Here is a 15,153-nt window from a genome sequence, read left to right on the forward strand (position 1 = left end):
TATCAGACCAGTGAGTGGTTTGAGAACATGGGTCTACCTGAGATTCTCCCTCAATATAAGTACCCCCAGAAGCCCCAAATGCTTTGGAAGTGTAGAGCTGTCTTTTCTCACAACACAAACCACAGCAAAACTTCCTGACATAAGGAAAAGTCAGAGCACTGAGGTGATTCAAAGGATGGAAATGGGTTTGTAAACAGATCTCTCTTCTGTCACCTGTAGTCTGGTCACACATGTGCTTCTTGGTCTTTTGAGTAGGGTTGCCCCCCTCACCTCAGTGGCTGTCTCTCCATGACCCACCCTCCCAAACAGAAAAAGGTTGTTTTGCTGTTCCCAGGAAAGGAAGAATCCCAGCTTTTCCCTTAGAGAGTCTGTCTGACCTGGAGTGCAGTTGCCAGGGCAAAGCAAAAAACTGCCTTCTCCTCCTTCTCTTAATATTTTCTAGTTTGTAAATTAATACATAATAAACAGAACAGCCATAAACAAACGTATTAAGGAGTAATACAGTCAAAAAAGCAAAAATACTATAAAATCATAAAAGTACAATGATATCAAGTTAGAAAGAAAAGTATTACCATGCCGGACATATAAGACACCCCTTTTCCCTACCCCTATCACTTTTATTAAAATTGTAAGGGTAGGAACTTTGCACAGTACCATGGTAACTGGGGTCCTGTGGTTGATGGGCTTGCACAAGCTGCTTCAGCAGTCACTGGCATCATTATGCCAGCAAGTATAGATTTTTAAAAAAGGGAACTTAATTCACAAGACTTACACTCCTCACATTCCATCCATATATATTTTTGAAAACAGGGTTATTGACACAAAAGAAGTCTTCCAAAACAGAAGTTTTATGCTGATATTACACAACTAGTTTGCAGAAACCATTTTGTGTTTCACGACTACAAGTATGGTACAAGTTTTACTAAACATCCAGAAGAATGGGGCTCTGTAACATACATGGCCAGTCTAAAAAGGTAAACTTTAAAAATGTTTACAAGAGCTAATATAATAAAATAATAATTAAAAAACGGATAATACAAAATGAGTAACCTACGGAACTAGAATTATTTGCTACAATTACTTGGAAGATAAACACAAACAAAAATTTCAAGAAAACTGTCCTTTTCACAAATAATTTCTAAAGAGTAAAAAAGATAAAATCATAAAATCACAGAATCATTAAGGTTGGAAAAGACCTCTAAGATCATCGAGTCCAACTGCCAACCCAACAGTACCATATCTCCTAAACCTTGCCCTAAAGTGCCACGTCTACACAACCTTTAAATACTGCCAGGGATGGGGACTCCACCACCACTCTGGGCAGCCTCTTCCAACGCCTGACCACTTTTGCAGTGAAGAAATTTTTCCTAATATCCAATCTAAACCTCCCCTGATGCAGCTTGAGGCCCTTTCCTCTCGTCCTATCACTAGTGACTTGGGAGAAGATACCAACACCCACCTCGCTACAACCTCCTTTCAGGTAGTTGTAGAGAGTGATAAGGTCTCCCCTCAGCCTCTCCTTTTCCAGACTAAACACCCCCAGTTCCATCAATCTCTCCTCATAAGACCTGCTCTCCAGACCCTTCACCAGCTTTGTTGTCCTTCTCTGGGCACACTCCAGCACCTCAGTGTCTTGCTTGTACTGGGGGGCCCAAAACTGAACACAGTACTCGAGGTGTGGCCTCACCAGTGCCAAGTACAGCGGCATGATCACTGCCCTGCTCCTGCTCCTGCTGGCCACAGTATACCTGATACAAGCCAGGATGCTGTTGGCCTTCTTGGCCGCCTGGGCACACTGCTGGCTCATGTTCAGCTGGCTGTCAACCACCACCCCCAGGTCCTTTTCTGCCAGGCAGCTCTCCAGCCACTCCTCCTCAAGCCTGTAACATTGCATGGGGTTGTTGTGACCCAAGTGCAGGACCCGGCACTTGGCCTTGTTGAACCTCATACAATTGGCCACAGCCCATCGATCCAGCCTGCCCAGGTCCCTCTGCAGAGCCTTCCTACCCTCAAGCAGATCAACACTCCTGCCCAATTTGGTGTTCTCTGCAAACTTTCTAAAAGTGCACTCAATCCCCTCATCCAGATCATTGCTAAAGATATTAAACAAGACTGGGCCCAAAACTGAGTCCTGGGGAACCCCACCCGTGACCAGACGTAATAGCAAATGGTAAATGGATTCATAAATTGGGCATTTAAAGAGGTCAGACAGACTGTGCCCTAAAAGTGTCCATTCCTTCCCATTGACTAGAAGTGAAAATTGCTCACATAGAGAATCTCAGTTTAGGTAGGATACGCTAGTTGTTCTGAAAAATGCGAAAAATTATTAGGAACAGTTGAGTCAGAAAAGTTAAATTTTAGGTGGATCTTGATGGGTTCATGAAAAGAATTACAATAAATGGTTAGCTGTGGTTTTTTCCAGCAACTAATGTCATCCCATCTTTTATTGGCAATTAAAAAACAGATCCCAAAGGCAATGATGGGATTGCCTTTCGATCTACTGCCAACAAGACAAAATATGCATGGCTGCAGCCCACCAAAGTTACCCCAAACTCCCTAGCCAGTCTCATTGTAATTCCTGTCCAGTTTAATAGAAGCAAAACCAAAAGCATTTGTTCTTCTCCTGATCTCACAAACACTCCCCTCAGCTACTTTTAGTGGTTATTCAGCTACCTTGGTTTTCCTGTGAAGACTCAGTGATAGACAGACAGGGGCCACTTCTAGGCAAGGAAAGAAAGAGTAAAAAAAGTCTTAACATTCTTGTTTATGTATTTTGACTGATCACCATGAACTATGCTTGTTTTTGAGGCAGTTTCTCATCTAGATGTCTCTCATTTGTTAGCCAAACTATCATGAGTTTCATATAATCTATATTATTGTCATAAATGAAATGTATCGTTTACTCAGTAAGCTGTATGCTTAAAGTTTTACATTAAATTGGTTTCACATCTTGAGTGAGAACCTTGTTTCTCTGTAGCAAGTCCCACAAATACTTCGGGTTCTTTGCTCATGTCAGCAACTACCTTGTGAGAAATTTAGTTGTAGGACAATGTATGGTCCCAGACAGAAATTGAAGGCCAACAATAGTGGCCAGAAGTGGGGTTCTTGAAACATTTTCTCACTCTCAGATCAATGTAATGTTAAAACTGGAAGGCAGTTTCTGGTCTCAAACCTTGACTAGTAGCAAATGCCCTTCAAAATGTTACCATTCTGCAGAGAAGTGTTCTAAAAGGCTGTTTCTTTTCCCTCTGAATTTTTTAAGGAACAGACTTCCTATTTAAGTTAGGATGAGTTATAAAATTAAGGAATTGGAGAAAAGAGAGTTACCAAATCGGAAAAGTGAAGATGGAAGTACCCCATTAAAATTATTCAGCAGATCTTCCACAACTGTTTTTAATAATCAAAAGTGTCTCAAAAATTTGTATAGCTTATAAATGTCCTGGAAAAATATTTGCAAATGCCATTTCTGCATGCTATAAAGACAAACACAAAAAAATGACATCACTTTCTGTGTTAATGCCATTACCATAACCTTTTGATGGGTGAAATACATGACACAGCTGCAGTTTCATCAACCTGAAATAGCTATGGATAAACTAGAGTACTAAAGTAGGCATTCTAAATCAGCGCACATCATATGCACAGGAAGAGGCCTATAGGAAATTATGTGTTTTAGTATACATACAGTTATTTCTCATTCTCTTGACACATACTCTACAAAATTCCTAATTAGAGAAGAAATTACAATGATTCTCAAAATAACACAGGGAGAACATCAAGCCATCAAAAGCAACAAAAGACTTCTTACCTGCACCAGAACAGATGATATCTTGAGAATTCTTGCACATTTCATTGCTTTTCTTCCGTGTAAGATTGCAAGTAGTTGGATATTGACAAGCTTCACCATACCAGCCTTCATCACATTTGCACTTCCCACAGTCACACTTCCCATGGCCTAGCAATGGAAGGAAAGACTGTGTCAAGTCTTTTTTTTTTTCATTCAGAAATTGGTATTTTCTAATCCGGCTTTTAAAATAGATTCCATCATTTATTGTTTTAAATGAACATGATTAACAGAATCACTTAATGTAGTTCATCTTCAATTAAAAACAGAAATTAAAAAATATGATCTTAAATATGAAGAGACACCTGAAATCGCCATGACTTTGAAATCTAATGTATGCAATTTTGATAGGCCTACTTACAAATTTGTATTTTAAGAAGGAATGCAGAACTATAACATCCTGTACGAACAATGGGCTTTCTTACTGCTTTCATTTCTTTCTTATCCCCATAAGAGTCTACTGTTAACTATTATTAACACAACAAAACTCCAATCACAGAGATTCCACTCACCTCCTTAGGCCATCTGTAGGCAAAGAACAGCTAGAAACTGCAGCCTGAGGACACAGGATTAACTATTATGGTACAAACCCTGAAAAGGAGCATGGAGAGGGCCAGCTACAGCAGCAAGCAGTAACTCCCTTATGCAGCAGCAGCTGCAACTCCTACTTCTGCTTAAAGGTGCAAATCCTTCCTCCTGAAGCCTCCCTTGTCTACTCGTTTCTCCAGCCCTCTCCCACCCACTTAGACTATACTAGGCTGCTGCTTCAAAACTGTATTTTATCTTTAAATATTGACACAATATTGGCAATGTAGTATATTTTGATACTCATAGGACTATATTTACTTATGATTATTTGCCAAGTGTGAAGTATCTTATAGAACTAACGTAGCTGCTCGGTCTGTTAGGACATGGCATGCAAGCCTTCAATCAGCTGAATAATACATTGCTTAAAATTTGTAATATATCTCATAGCATGAAGAATTATAAAAGTAAGGGAAGTTTAAGTTTTTAAAAATTATTTAGCTTTCTTTAAAAATACCCAAATATGCAGATGAATTGACAATTTACATTATAGTGCACATTAAGTATCATGTTCCACACTGAAATCCAGATGCAAATTTCTGTCACTTAATTCTTAGGCATTCCTTTACAATTTTAGGTAATCAATGTGAAAACAATTGCAAATCTTTTAAATTAGAATACCCAATTTTAGAATCACAGAATCACAGTTTGGAAGGGACCTCAGGGATCATCTAGTCCAACCTTTCTAGGAAGAGCACAGTCTAGACAAGATGGCCCAGCACCCTGTCCAGCCGACTCTTGAAAGTGTCCAACGTGGCCAAGTCAACCACTTCCCTGGGGAGATTATTCCAATGGTCGACTGTTCTCACTGTGAAAAATTTCCCTCTGATGTCCAGTCGGAATCTCCCCAAGTAGTATTTTAATGTACATCTGACTGACAGATTTCCTTACAATCACTACACCTCAAAACCTGAACCGTATTGCAGTCTATTTTAAACGCATCTGTTGCCTGCAGTTGAGTCAACTGCCTGAAAATACAAGCCTGGTCTGCTGACAATAAGAAGAAATTTAAATATCTATTGTAAAGAGAAAATTTTAAAGAGAAAGAGGAGTATCTTTTGTTGCTCAATAAAGTTTTGTTTGCCTTCCAAGATTGTCCTAAGACAAGATACAGTTCAATAGTTGAAAAAACCATAGTTCAAAAACGTATCAGAGAATCACATTAGTTCTTGTTTTAAAACAGGAGTTGCCACCTTAAAAATTGCTGAATAACTCTCTGTTGGACAAGTCAAAAAAATAGGATATAAAATATATCATAAAAAACCTACTTTGGTGATTACTGTGCTTCACTGATAGGCAACAGCATAAGCCATCCAGAAAATGGTGTTAAGTCCTAGGGTAGCTTAAAAAAACTAAAGACAAGACATAACCTCCTCCCTCTATTTTCCTTCCTTTCAAGGATTACTTATCACAGTGACTTTGCATTTTCCGTGTTAGGCACTCCTGTGATTTAACAGTTTGATGTCTGCTGGTGAAGAAAAGATGCTCTAATAAAAGGAGGACTGATTCTCCTGTTCCCATGTCTAAACGACAGAGTAAGGCAGAAGCCACTGCTGGTTAGTACTGATGGTCCAGCAGCACTAACCTCTCTCAGCTGGAGATGCACTCACCTAACATATGGTGCATAAAGGAAAAAATAATTTTACTTAAAATTCATACACCTTTCTTAAAGAAAGTGAATGAAAGACTTCCATGAGAATAGCCATAGAGAGCAGCTTCTTGGCTTTATTTAACAAGAAAATATAAAAAACCATGAAATTAATGAAATTAAACTGAGAGGTATAATGGAAGTTCTCTTGCATTCAACTGAAAGCAACTATAAGGAATTTAACTAATACGAATTTGTAAGATTGTATTAACGATTTTCACCTTGACCATCCCCCTAAAATATTCTAATTTTGCCAATTGGGTATTTTTTAATTGTAAAGCAATGGCAATATTCTGCCCAAAAAATATGGGTGAGAGGACTATATTGAAATGTAGAAGGCCATAAAACTGCCTACAATAGCTTGTATAACTCACTGTATTTTCCCAACGTTTCTGAACAACTACTGTGCGAAAATTAAAGAGGGTACACATGCTTGGTTTATAGTTCACCTCATCACTATGTGGAAGACCATAAGATTGTTTCTAACTGGTTTCAGATTCCTTTCAGAAAGGTTTGTGTAGGATCCCTTTTGTTGTATTTAAATTTCTGTATTCTTTAGAAAGCAAATAATATTATGAATTAGTAAATAAGGAGTAAATAGCACTATGAAACCTGCGAGGTGATACTGTAACTTCCCAGAAAATAAATTTTACCAATAAGGAGCAGACCCCAGTATCTGAGGATGTGACACGTTACACAGGAAAAGTGAGCTACAAAACATTATTACATAGTTGGTCAAGAAAGAGATATCTCCGAGTAAGCGATGACACATTCATTCCATTTTTTAAAAAGTGGCTTTAACATGAATAAATGCTAAACATAAATAAATCAGACTTTCACTTTAAAAAATCAGAAAATAAGTGAAATAATGATGACTCAAGGAAGTACTAGAATTCCTTTAAGAAAAAGACTGTCTGTGGGCTGTGAAAAACTTGCAGCTTCAAACATGTGGAAAAACCTTTTATAACGAAGGGCTCCATTTCTAACTAGATGAGCAGTCACCTCAGAGAGTATATCTAGCGTATGCAGAAAGCTTGTGGGGTGGAAAATTAAACTAATATGCAAGGAAAACTGTCAGATGTCAGAAAATATATGGAGAAAGTGAGAACAGAAAATGTTAGGCAGGGTCAGATCTTGCAAAATTGCAAGTACTAAAATGTACTTTCATCATCCAAATAAAAAGAAAACAGGAGAAAGGGTGGCTTCACCAAGCAGCAAAAAGCAGTTAAGATTAAAGATAATTTACAGACAGTCCAAAATAAAATTAATATGGGGATGTTGACTACAGTACCAAATGCAGTGTGGCTAATGATGCAGACTGTGGAAATGAAAATTACTCATCTAAGATGAGAACAAAACAAAGACATAAAACTGTTTTTAAGGAAGTGTCTAGACCAGGAGGGTGAGACCCCATAATCTCCACTCGAGAGTACTTACAATATTGCACATGAAAGGCCAGTTTAATAACAAAGAATTTTAATGAATCTATCAGCCTGGCAATTAAATGCCTGAAAAATAAAAAACCCTATTTTTTTTCTTTTAAGAAAAAGGGACGTACATGATCCAGGCAACATAAAAACAAGTGGCTCTGACCTCATGAGCTGTGCAAGGATTTGAAACAAATTATGAAGCATTGCATAGATAGAGACACTGAGGTAATGAAAAATGGTAAATAATGATTAACAGCTTTTTCCCAAAATAGACTATCAATATGCCAAATTAATCTGGCATCTCTCTTTATAAGATAACTGATATTTTAAGAAATCGAACACCGGAAATCTAGCTGATATGATCAAATATATTGGACACAATGCCACTTAGGCAAAAAAATTATTCTGGATAAGGTACTCTAGAAATGTAAAGGAATCACAACTTGATTTAAGGGAAGGAAACAACATTAGGACCAAAAGAATATAAGATTACTGGTGATGTTTCAAAGGATGTTTTTTGAACCGAATGTGTTTTAGTGATATTGATACAATAATTCAGAGTATGCTAGCAACATTTGCCAATGACACGAACTGGTAAGCCCTCAGTAGAAGGTGAAGATGGAAAATCATACACAGTGAACTGGACTGACAGTCTGAAGGACTGAAGTAATGAAAGTGGGTTGAAACTAGAAATACAAAGCACGGGGTCACACACCACGGACAAGGAAAAGATGCCATAGGCTAAGGCCTCCCCAGTTGGAAACAAGAGCCTGAGAGTATACCCATGTCAGCTGTGGAAAGATGGTGTGTCTAAGTCTTTAGCTAAAAAGGGTCTAAGTTTTACCCATGGAAGATATATCAATAGGGACAGAAAATGGTAGCAAACTTGTGTTTCAAATGCTACACACAATGTATACAAAATGGACATGGGTCCAGTTTATGCTAGAAAATTACCATCAGGTCTCTAAACCTCAGAAGAATGAGTCAAGTTTTCCAGGGAAACCACTTGTAGAATTTTAGCCGTTTGCAAAATTGCAATAGGCTAAGAATTAAAACATATCAGCTAAAAGAGGGTAATTTAAACCAGACGTTTGTTTCTGATCATGTGCTTTTGCCCTTATACGCATAACTTCGTTCTAAGTACATTCTAAAAATGCTTTCTACTACATGTTTGCATACATATAGGTCCAAGACCAAAGGCACAAAGGTAAAATCTCTGACAAAAAGTTCTGAATCCACATCTGAACCGTATGTATTCAAGGCACCAATTTGGAAGCCTGATTTCGCTGGGATCCATCTGTAATCCATCATGAGAGACAGGCACCTCTGCAGAGTGACTCAGGTCCTGTGTGGGCTGTATCGTCCTCAGAGGTTGGCTGTCTTCCTTCACGAAACTTCTGGGAACCGTTCAATGATTGAACAGGATACACAAACTTAACTGGTGGGACCTGGGAGTTTGGTATATCGCTAGACATGTATGCGTGCAAATAAAGTTTTATTCATTTATTTTCTTTGCTTCACTTATCTATACAGTAGACTATGTCAGGTCTTAAATATTCTGACACACCTCGAATAAAAAAGGAGAAGGACACCATCTGAGTTATAGGTTGAACTCCATCAGTTTCTGAAAAAAATTATATTACATAATTATTGGGTAAACCAGAAATTGAATTTGAACATTGCTTCCATCTCTATGCACCTACAGAAATTGTAGCTTTCAGCAGTGCTATTGCTATTTCTGTGCCTCCCACTTGAAAAGATCGTCTCCACCTTTGTACCAGTTTTGCTTCCGATATTTTATTTCATGCTAATGATCACTATGGCTGAAAGCTCTGCTACATCCTAGTGGTTAAATTTTCCATAGGCAATGCAAACAGTCAAAATAAATTACCTGTTTTGTTACCTACCATGCTTTTGCCACCTAGGAGCATATGTGAATGTATACATATCTATGTGTTGTTATTATCTTCTCTACTGAGCAATGGTGGGGCACAAAAATACAGACTCCTTAGAACCACTTGGCAGAAAAGAAAAACAATAAAGGACTGATCCTGAGGTGAAGACCTTGAACTGAAAGAAAGGTGACTGGGTTCAACTCTGGGATCTTTCATTTTCTGGATAACCTCTGGCACAGGACAATGTCACCAGGGCTCCAAGAGATGAGCTTAAATTCTCTTCCTCATAAAGCCAATAATGATAATTAACTTTGTCAGAAATTTTGGTAAGGACAAATTTCTTGGTGTTTGAGAGCTTTCAGATGTTATGTATGATTAGAGATAGCTAGTTTAAAAAACAAACAAACACACAAAAAACACCCAGTGACGCAACATACTATCTTTGAAACTACATTCATGCTTTTTCTCAGTAAGATGAAAGGAGCACTCCCTGCCTAGGGGCAATTGTAAAACTATAATCATGTACTTGTTGAACTGCAAGGACCAAGCTCTTAAATAAATCCTTGGTTCATTAAGCCAACACTATTGGAGGTACTGCCTTTGGTAGAATACCTGTTTATGTGGTTGTGCATCATTAGTTATAGCACGGTAACTCTCACCACAGAATTCTCTTACTGGAGTACAAAGATCCAGGTTGTTTGACCAGACATTAAAATACACTCAGATATCCTCACTGTCACTTATTTTTAATAACAAAAGACCAATTATTCTATGTGAGAGCACAGTTGAAGGCAGCTCTCATTTTAAAATTGCAATTGAATCCATTTCCTACAGGCAGGTGAGATTTAGCATAAGGATGCCTCTCCGTAGCATAAAGTCAGCCATCAGACGGAAATCAGCAGCTGGCATGATAATTGAATTGGGCTTATTATCATTCATTTTTAGCAACCACTGAGTGATTCATGAAGTGCTTTTCAAATCTAAAAAACACTTCATGAAACAGGTGAAGAAATATGAAGAACTTGTTATGGATTCCCACTTTAAATTGGGATGTTAGATAGGAAGGATGATTGAGTTGTAAGAGTTGAAAATTTTGGGAAAGTAAAAAAATAAAACATTGTTCTGCACTTTCAACCTAGAGGAGCACCGTGAAGAAGTTTTCAATAGTTCTTTCCCATTGGATGACTTTCTTTCCTGTAGCTAGTGAAGCAGATTCTGCTGCTTTACACCAATACAAAACTAGCGAAAATATTTCACATTACACTAGCATAAGATTAGCAAAATGGCCTATTCTGTTCAGTTGCATTTGAGATTCTCAATAACTCTGTCTTGCATTCAGGTAAAGTATATCTCTGAGTCTCTTCTTTCAGAACTGTTGGAGTTGCAGTTTCTGAAAAACTTCTTATGGTTTCTGAAAAAAAATGTTGGCATCATTACTTTTTTTTTGTCTATGTCAATATGCTTGAAATGAATCTCTTTTTAAGGCTGGGGTCTTGGTTGTTTGTGTTGTGCTACCTCCAATGAAAGAATTTGGAAACAACTCAGAAAAAATGGGGAAATTTGAGGGAAAACAGCTGCTTAAAGATAGTAGAACATTTCAAGCTAATTTTGCCACTCAAGCCCCTTTATCACCAAACCACTGCCTGATAAGAACTGCATCAGAGATTTTCAAAGTGACACAGTAAGCCCAGAAGTCTTTACGGAGATAAAAAAACTTAAACCTTCATTTACTTACTCTCAAAAGGTTATTAAAAATGCAAAAATCTTTGAACTTAGAAGTTCTTATGTTAAGCCAATTTCTCTGTGTTTATTTAGGGTATTCAGACCTTGAAGTAGCCCAGAAAAATGGATACAAATATTCAGCACTGGCCTTTGGGCAGCCTGGGAGACCGACTGAGTCACGGTGACAAGGGCACACGGTGTCTGTAACATAGTTTGTCCCTCAGCTCTCTTTAGTGATTGGATTCCCCCTGCTCCTTTAAGTCCATCTGAAATGGATTTTCAGAGTTAAAATAAAAAATGGTGACAAATCATCTCAATTTAGTTTTTACTGGATACACTTTAACAACAAAAACATCATAAAAGTTGTTAAATCATAACTGCAACAGAGGAGCTGGAGAGGACAGATAAAAACAAATGAAACTACTGCATATACTTCTTAAGAAAAAGCCCTCTAGTAGATAAAGAAAAAAAATAGTCCTATTGCACTTGCTGTGCTCTGTGTTGCAGGGATTGCTTAGCACAATGCTTTAGTAAACAAATATTCAATAGTGTTCTAAAAGAAGAAAATCAATCAGAACCCAGATTACAATATAAAAAATATGCCAGAGGTGTGTGTGAGGGCATGACTATCGATGTTATTTAATTTTCACATTATAAATCAACTAATTATAATAGACATTTCTATTACACATAGCCTGCAATATTATTTCCAGCAATATCCTCTTTGTCCCATGTTGGCATAAGGAACTTAATACTTCGGTGTGTCCTCCATCACCTGAGTCAACGTGATTACCGCAGTTTTAAAATCTTCTACCCATACTCCAGTGCAAGTTGTGCAAACAAGTTGATTTTAAAGGACTATGGCTGAATTGGGAGGTGAAAAGTGTATTTGCAGAAGAACATTTTAAGAAAGCAGTTAAGGTTCACATCAGAAGCATACATGATCTGTAAGTAATGTGCTCTCATTAGATAAAAAATGTTATTTATTACAGTAATAGAAATGAGAATCTATGGATCAGATCAAACAATACTTTAAAATCAGTATCATTAGAAATGGAAATAGACTAGAAAATTAAACTGGAATTAAAAAAAATCCAAATGTTGCCCCCTGGAGGGTATTTTAGACATTAAAATGAATTAAACAATATCAGTAGAAAACTATTTCTAGAAGCTAAAGACATCAGACTTTAAAGAATTCAAATTTTTACTTAATTTCTTTAAGATAGGGAAAAATATTAAAAAATACATTACTCTCCCCTACTGAGATTACAGTTATCATTCTCTGTCCAAAGAGGTCATCGTGCATGATTTTACTTAGTCTTGAAATTTAAAACTACAGTTACTGTCAATTGCAATTCCGCTGCTGAGATTAGAGTTTAAATTACAGTAATGCTTATAAATACTTTAATTGCTGGCCATAGGTTGTTTTTAATGTGCACTGCTCTTATCCTGTATTTCAGAACTTCAGAACAACAATTTCTGAAAGAGGCCAGGAAGGATTTTTACTCTTTTACTTGTTCCATTACTTTAATTTTTTAAATTTTTTTTCTCTCTCACTGTTCTATTAAGTACTGAAGATCAGTCACAGCAAGAGACAGACCTAGGTGAAATTGTCTCCTGTGCTCTTAAAATTTCTCTGCACACAACTCTGTGTGTCAGGTAATACGGTTATACAGCCCTTTCTACATCTCCATCTACCTGCTTCTGCTTAAACCCCAAATAAGGCATTAGAAAATAAGTTTGCAGCAAAAGTGTATTAAAACACTATAATATGATGGATCTAATCCTATAGTGCTTAACAGGGATGCTTAGTTAACCACAAACTTTTAAACCAGAATACCCCACTGTGGGTGTCCAGACCCATCTCTTTTATCCCTTTTCCCCATTCTGGTCAAAGGAGTTATTTTAATTTTAAATTGTCTGAATTTCCACTTAGTAAATACTAAATTATCCACCTGCTAAAGCCTAACCTTGCTTTAGTTAATAGTATCAGTTTGCACAAGATTGTACAACATTTGGCAAGTTCAGTCATTGAGAAGGCAACTGATTTTCATTTTACAACCATTTTGCTGAATAATCTAGCTACTTATCTTCATACTTTACATTTTATATCATAGTCTTTGAAATATTCATTGACATATGGTACCAATGATATATCCATTGGTATATGTCATGACTAGAGAAAGTCACAAATAACAGAATCGCAGACTAGCGGAGGTTGGAAGGGACTCTGGAGGTTATCTAGTCCAACCTTCCTGCTCAAGCAGGGCCACCTAGACCTGGTTGCCCAGGACCATGTCCAGGCAGCTTTTGAATATTTCAAAGGATGGAGACTCCACAGACTCCCTGGGCAACCTGTGCCAGTGCTTGGTCACCCTCACTGTGAAAAAGTCTTTCCTGGTGTTGAGAGGGAACCTCCTGTATTTCAGTTTGTGCCCGTTGCCTCTTGTCCTGTCACTGGGCACCACCAAAAACAGTGTGGCTCTGTCTTCTTTGCACCTTCCCTTCGTGTATTTACATACATTGATGAGTTCCCCTCAAGCCTTCTCTTCTCCAGGCTGAACAGTCCCAGCTCTCTCAGACCTTCCTCATAGGAGAGATGTTCTGGTCCCTTCATCACCTTTGTGGCCTTTTGTTGGACTCTCTGTGGTAGCTCCATAATACTGGGGAGACCAGAACTGAGCACAATAAGTTAAAACAGTTTCAACAGGCTATTTACTAAAACTAAAATATTTAAATAAACTGTTAATATAAAATTTTATTAAAAGTAAACCACAAGGTTTTGAAAATGTTATCCTACTTTGTGAGGAAAAGAGAGGATGACATGAATAAGAAAAAAACCTCAAGAGAATAAAACATCTTCATTTCAGCTACTTGGTTTAAATGCAGTGTTCTATGTAGTTTTGTTAGATTGCTTGCAAAATTAGAAAATAAAATACATTTCTTTTTTAATGTCAACAAATTTCAATTGACTTAAAAGGATCTTTTGGAATTTCATTTCATGGCAAATTCTGAAATCTTTTTTGGCTACTGTTTAAAAAAATACAATGTGCAAGACATGAAAATTTCCAAAACTTTGCTACTGCAATTGAGTTGTTTCCAGTTGCAACACATGGCAAGGGTAATACACGGTTTTAGCACTTTTACATTCTGGACAGTGCTCTGTCACCAAATTGTCTTTCATAACTTGAGTCTTTTACTTGAAAACTATATAAAACCTACATTTATAAATGTAAAAAACTATGTGGTTTATTACTGCATATGTGTAATTTGTATAAATAAGTCTGTGTCTATGTATACATACACATACTTCAAGATTCAAAGACAATATGCATTTTTCCTCTACCTGTACTAAAAGGGTACGAAATATAAGAAAAAAACCCTGATAATGCCGATTAGTGGCATTTCCTTTTTCCCTCTATTGGCTATGAATTCAAATTCCCTGTAAAGTGAACAGACTCAATTGTGATAAAAATCAATTAGATATTGTGAATGATTAAAATGAAGGAAAGCACCACTCAGTTGAATCAGCTCCAGTTTGTTACCCTGGAGGTGGCACAAGTTGATATCATTTTAAATGTGATTCATGCTGTTTAGACAGATGATATAAATATCTCAGGGAGACAGAGATAAATTAGTTTTATCCATCAAAACAGTCTAGAGTCAAGGTTTCCGTTAATAATTCAATGGTTCTGTAAAAGATTCCTTACTTATTTTTAACCAAATGGTTTCTCATTTTTTGAAGAACAAAAATAATCAACTTTTAAGTAGGAAGATCTTTTAATAGGCAGAGCAAATATTCTTTGGCTTCTCCAGAAGACCGCTTTTCCATATATTACTTTCCTACTGTAGACTTCTGTACAGATACTGCACATATCAAATAAAATTATACCTGAGATATGGACAATTCCTTTCCATGAAATAACTTGCAGCGAAGGAAAAAAATACAAAGGAGCTTCACATATTAAGCTATGTAGACACTAAAACCTGTAGACACTCTAAAAACAACATTCTTGTGGGAACGAAAGA

At 37.1% G+C, this 15,153-nt stretch overlaps 1 protein-coding gene across 1 annotated transcript in view; it reads right to left on the bottom strand.

The window, feature by feature from the left end:
* ITGBL1 (integrin subunit beta like 1) overlaps positions 1 to 15,153 on the bottom strand; it is a 142,976-nt gene that overhangs the window by 79,114 nt on the left and 48,709 nt on the right. The window contains exon 3 of the mRNA XM_064440624.1: positions 3,809 to 3,955. Within this exon, the coding sequence (XP_064296694.1) occupies positions 3,809 to 3,955 (147 nt within the window). The remainder of the gene's footprint in view (positions 1 to 3,808; positions 3,956 to 15,153) is intronic.

The sequence above is a fragment of the Phalacrocorax carbo genome, chromosome 1, assembly GCF_963921805.1.
Source record: "Phalacrocorax carbo chromosome 1, bPhaCar2.1, whole genome shotgun sequence".
Lineage (NCBI taxonomy): Eukaryota > Metazoa > Chordata > Aves > Suliformes > Phalacrocoracidae > Phalacrocorax > Phalacrocorax carbo.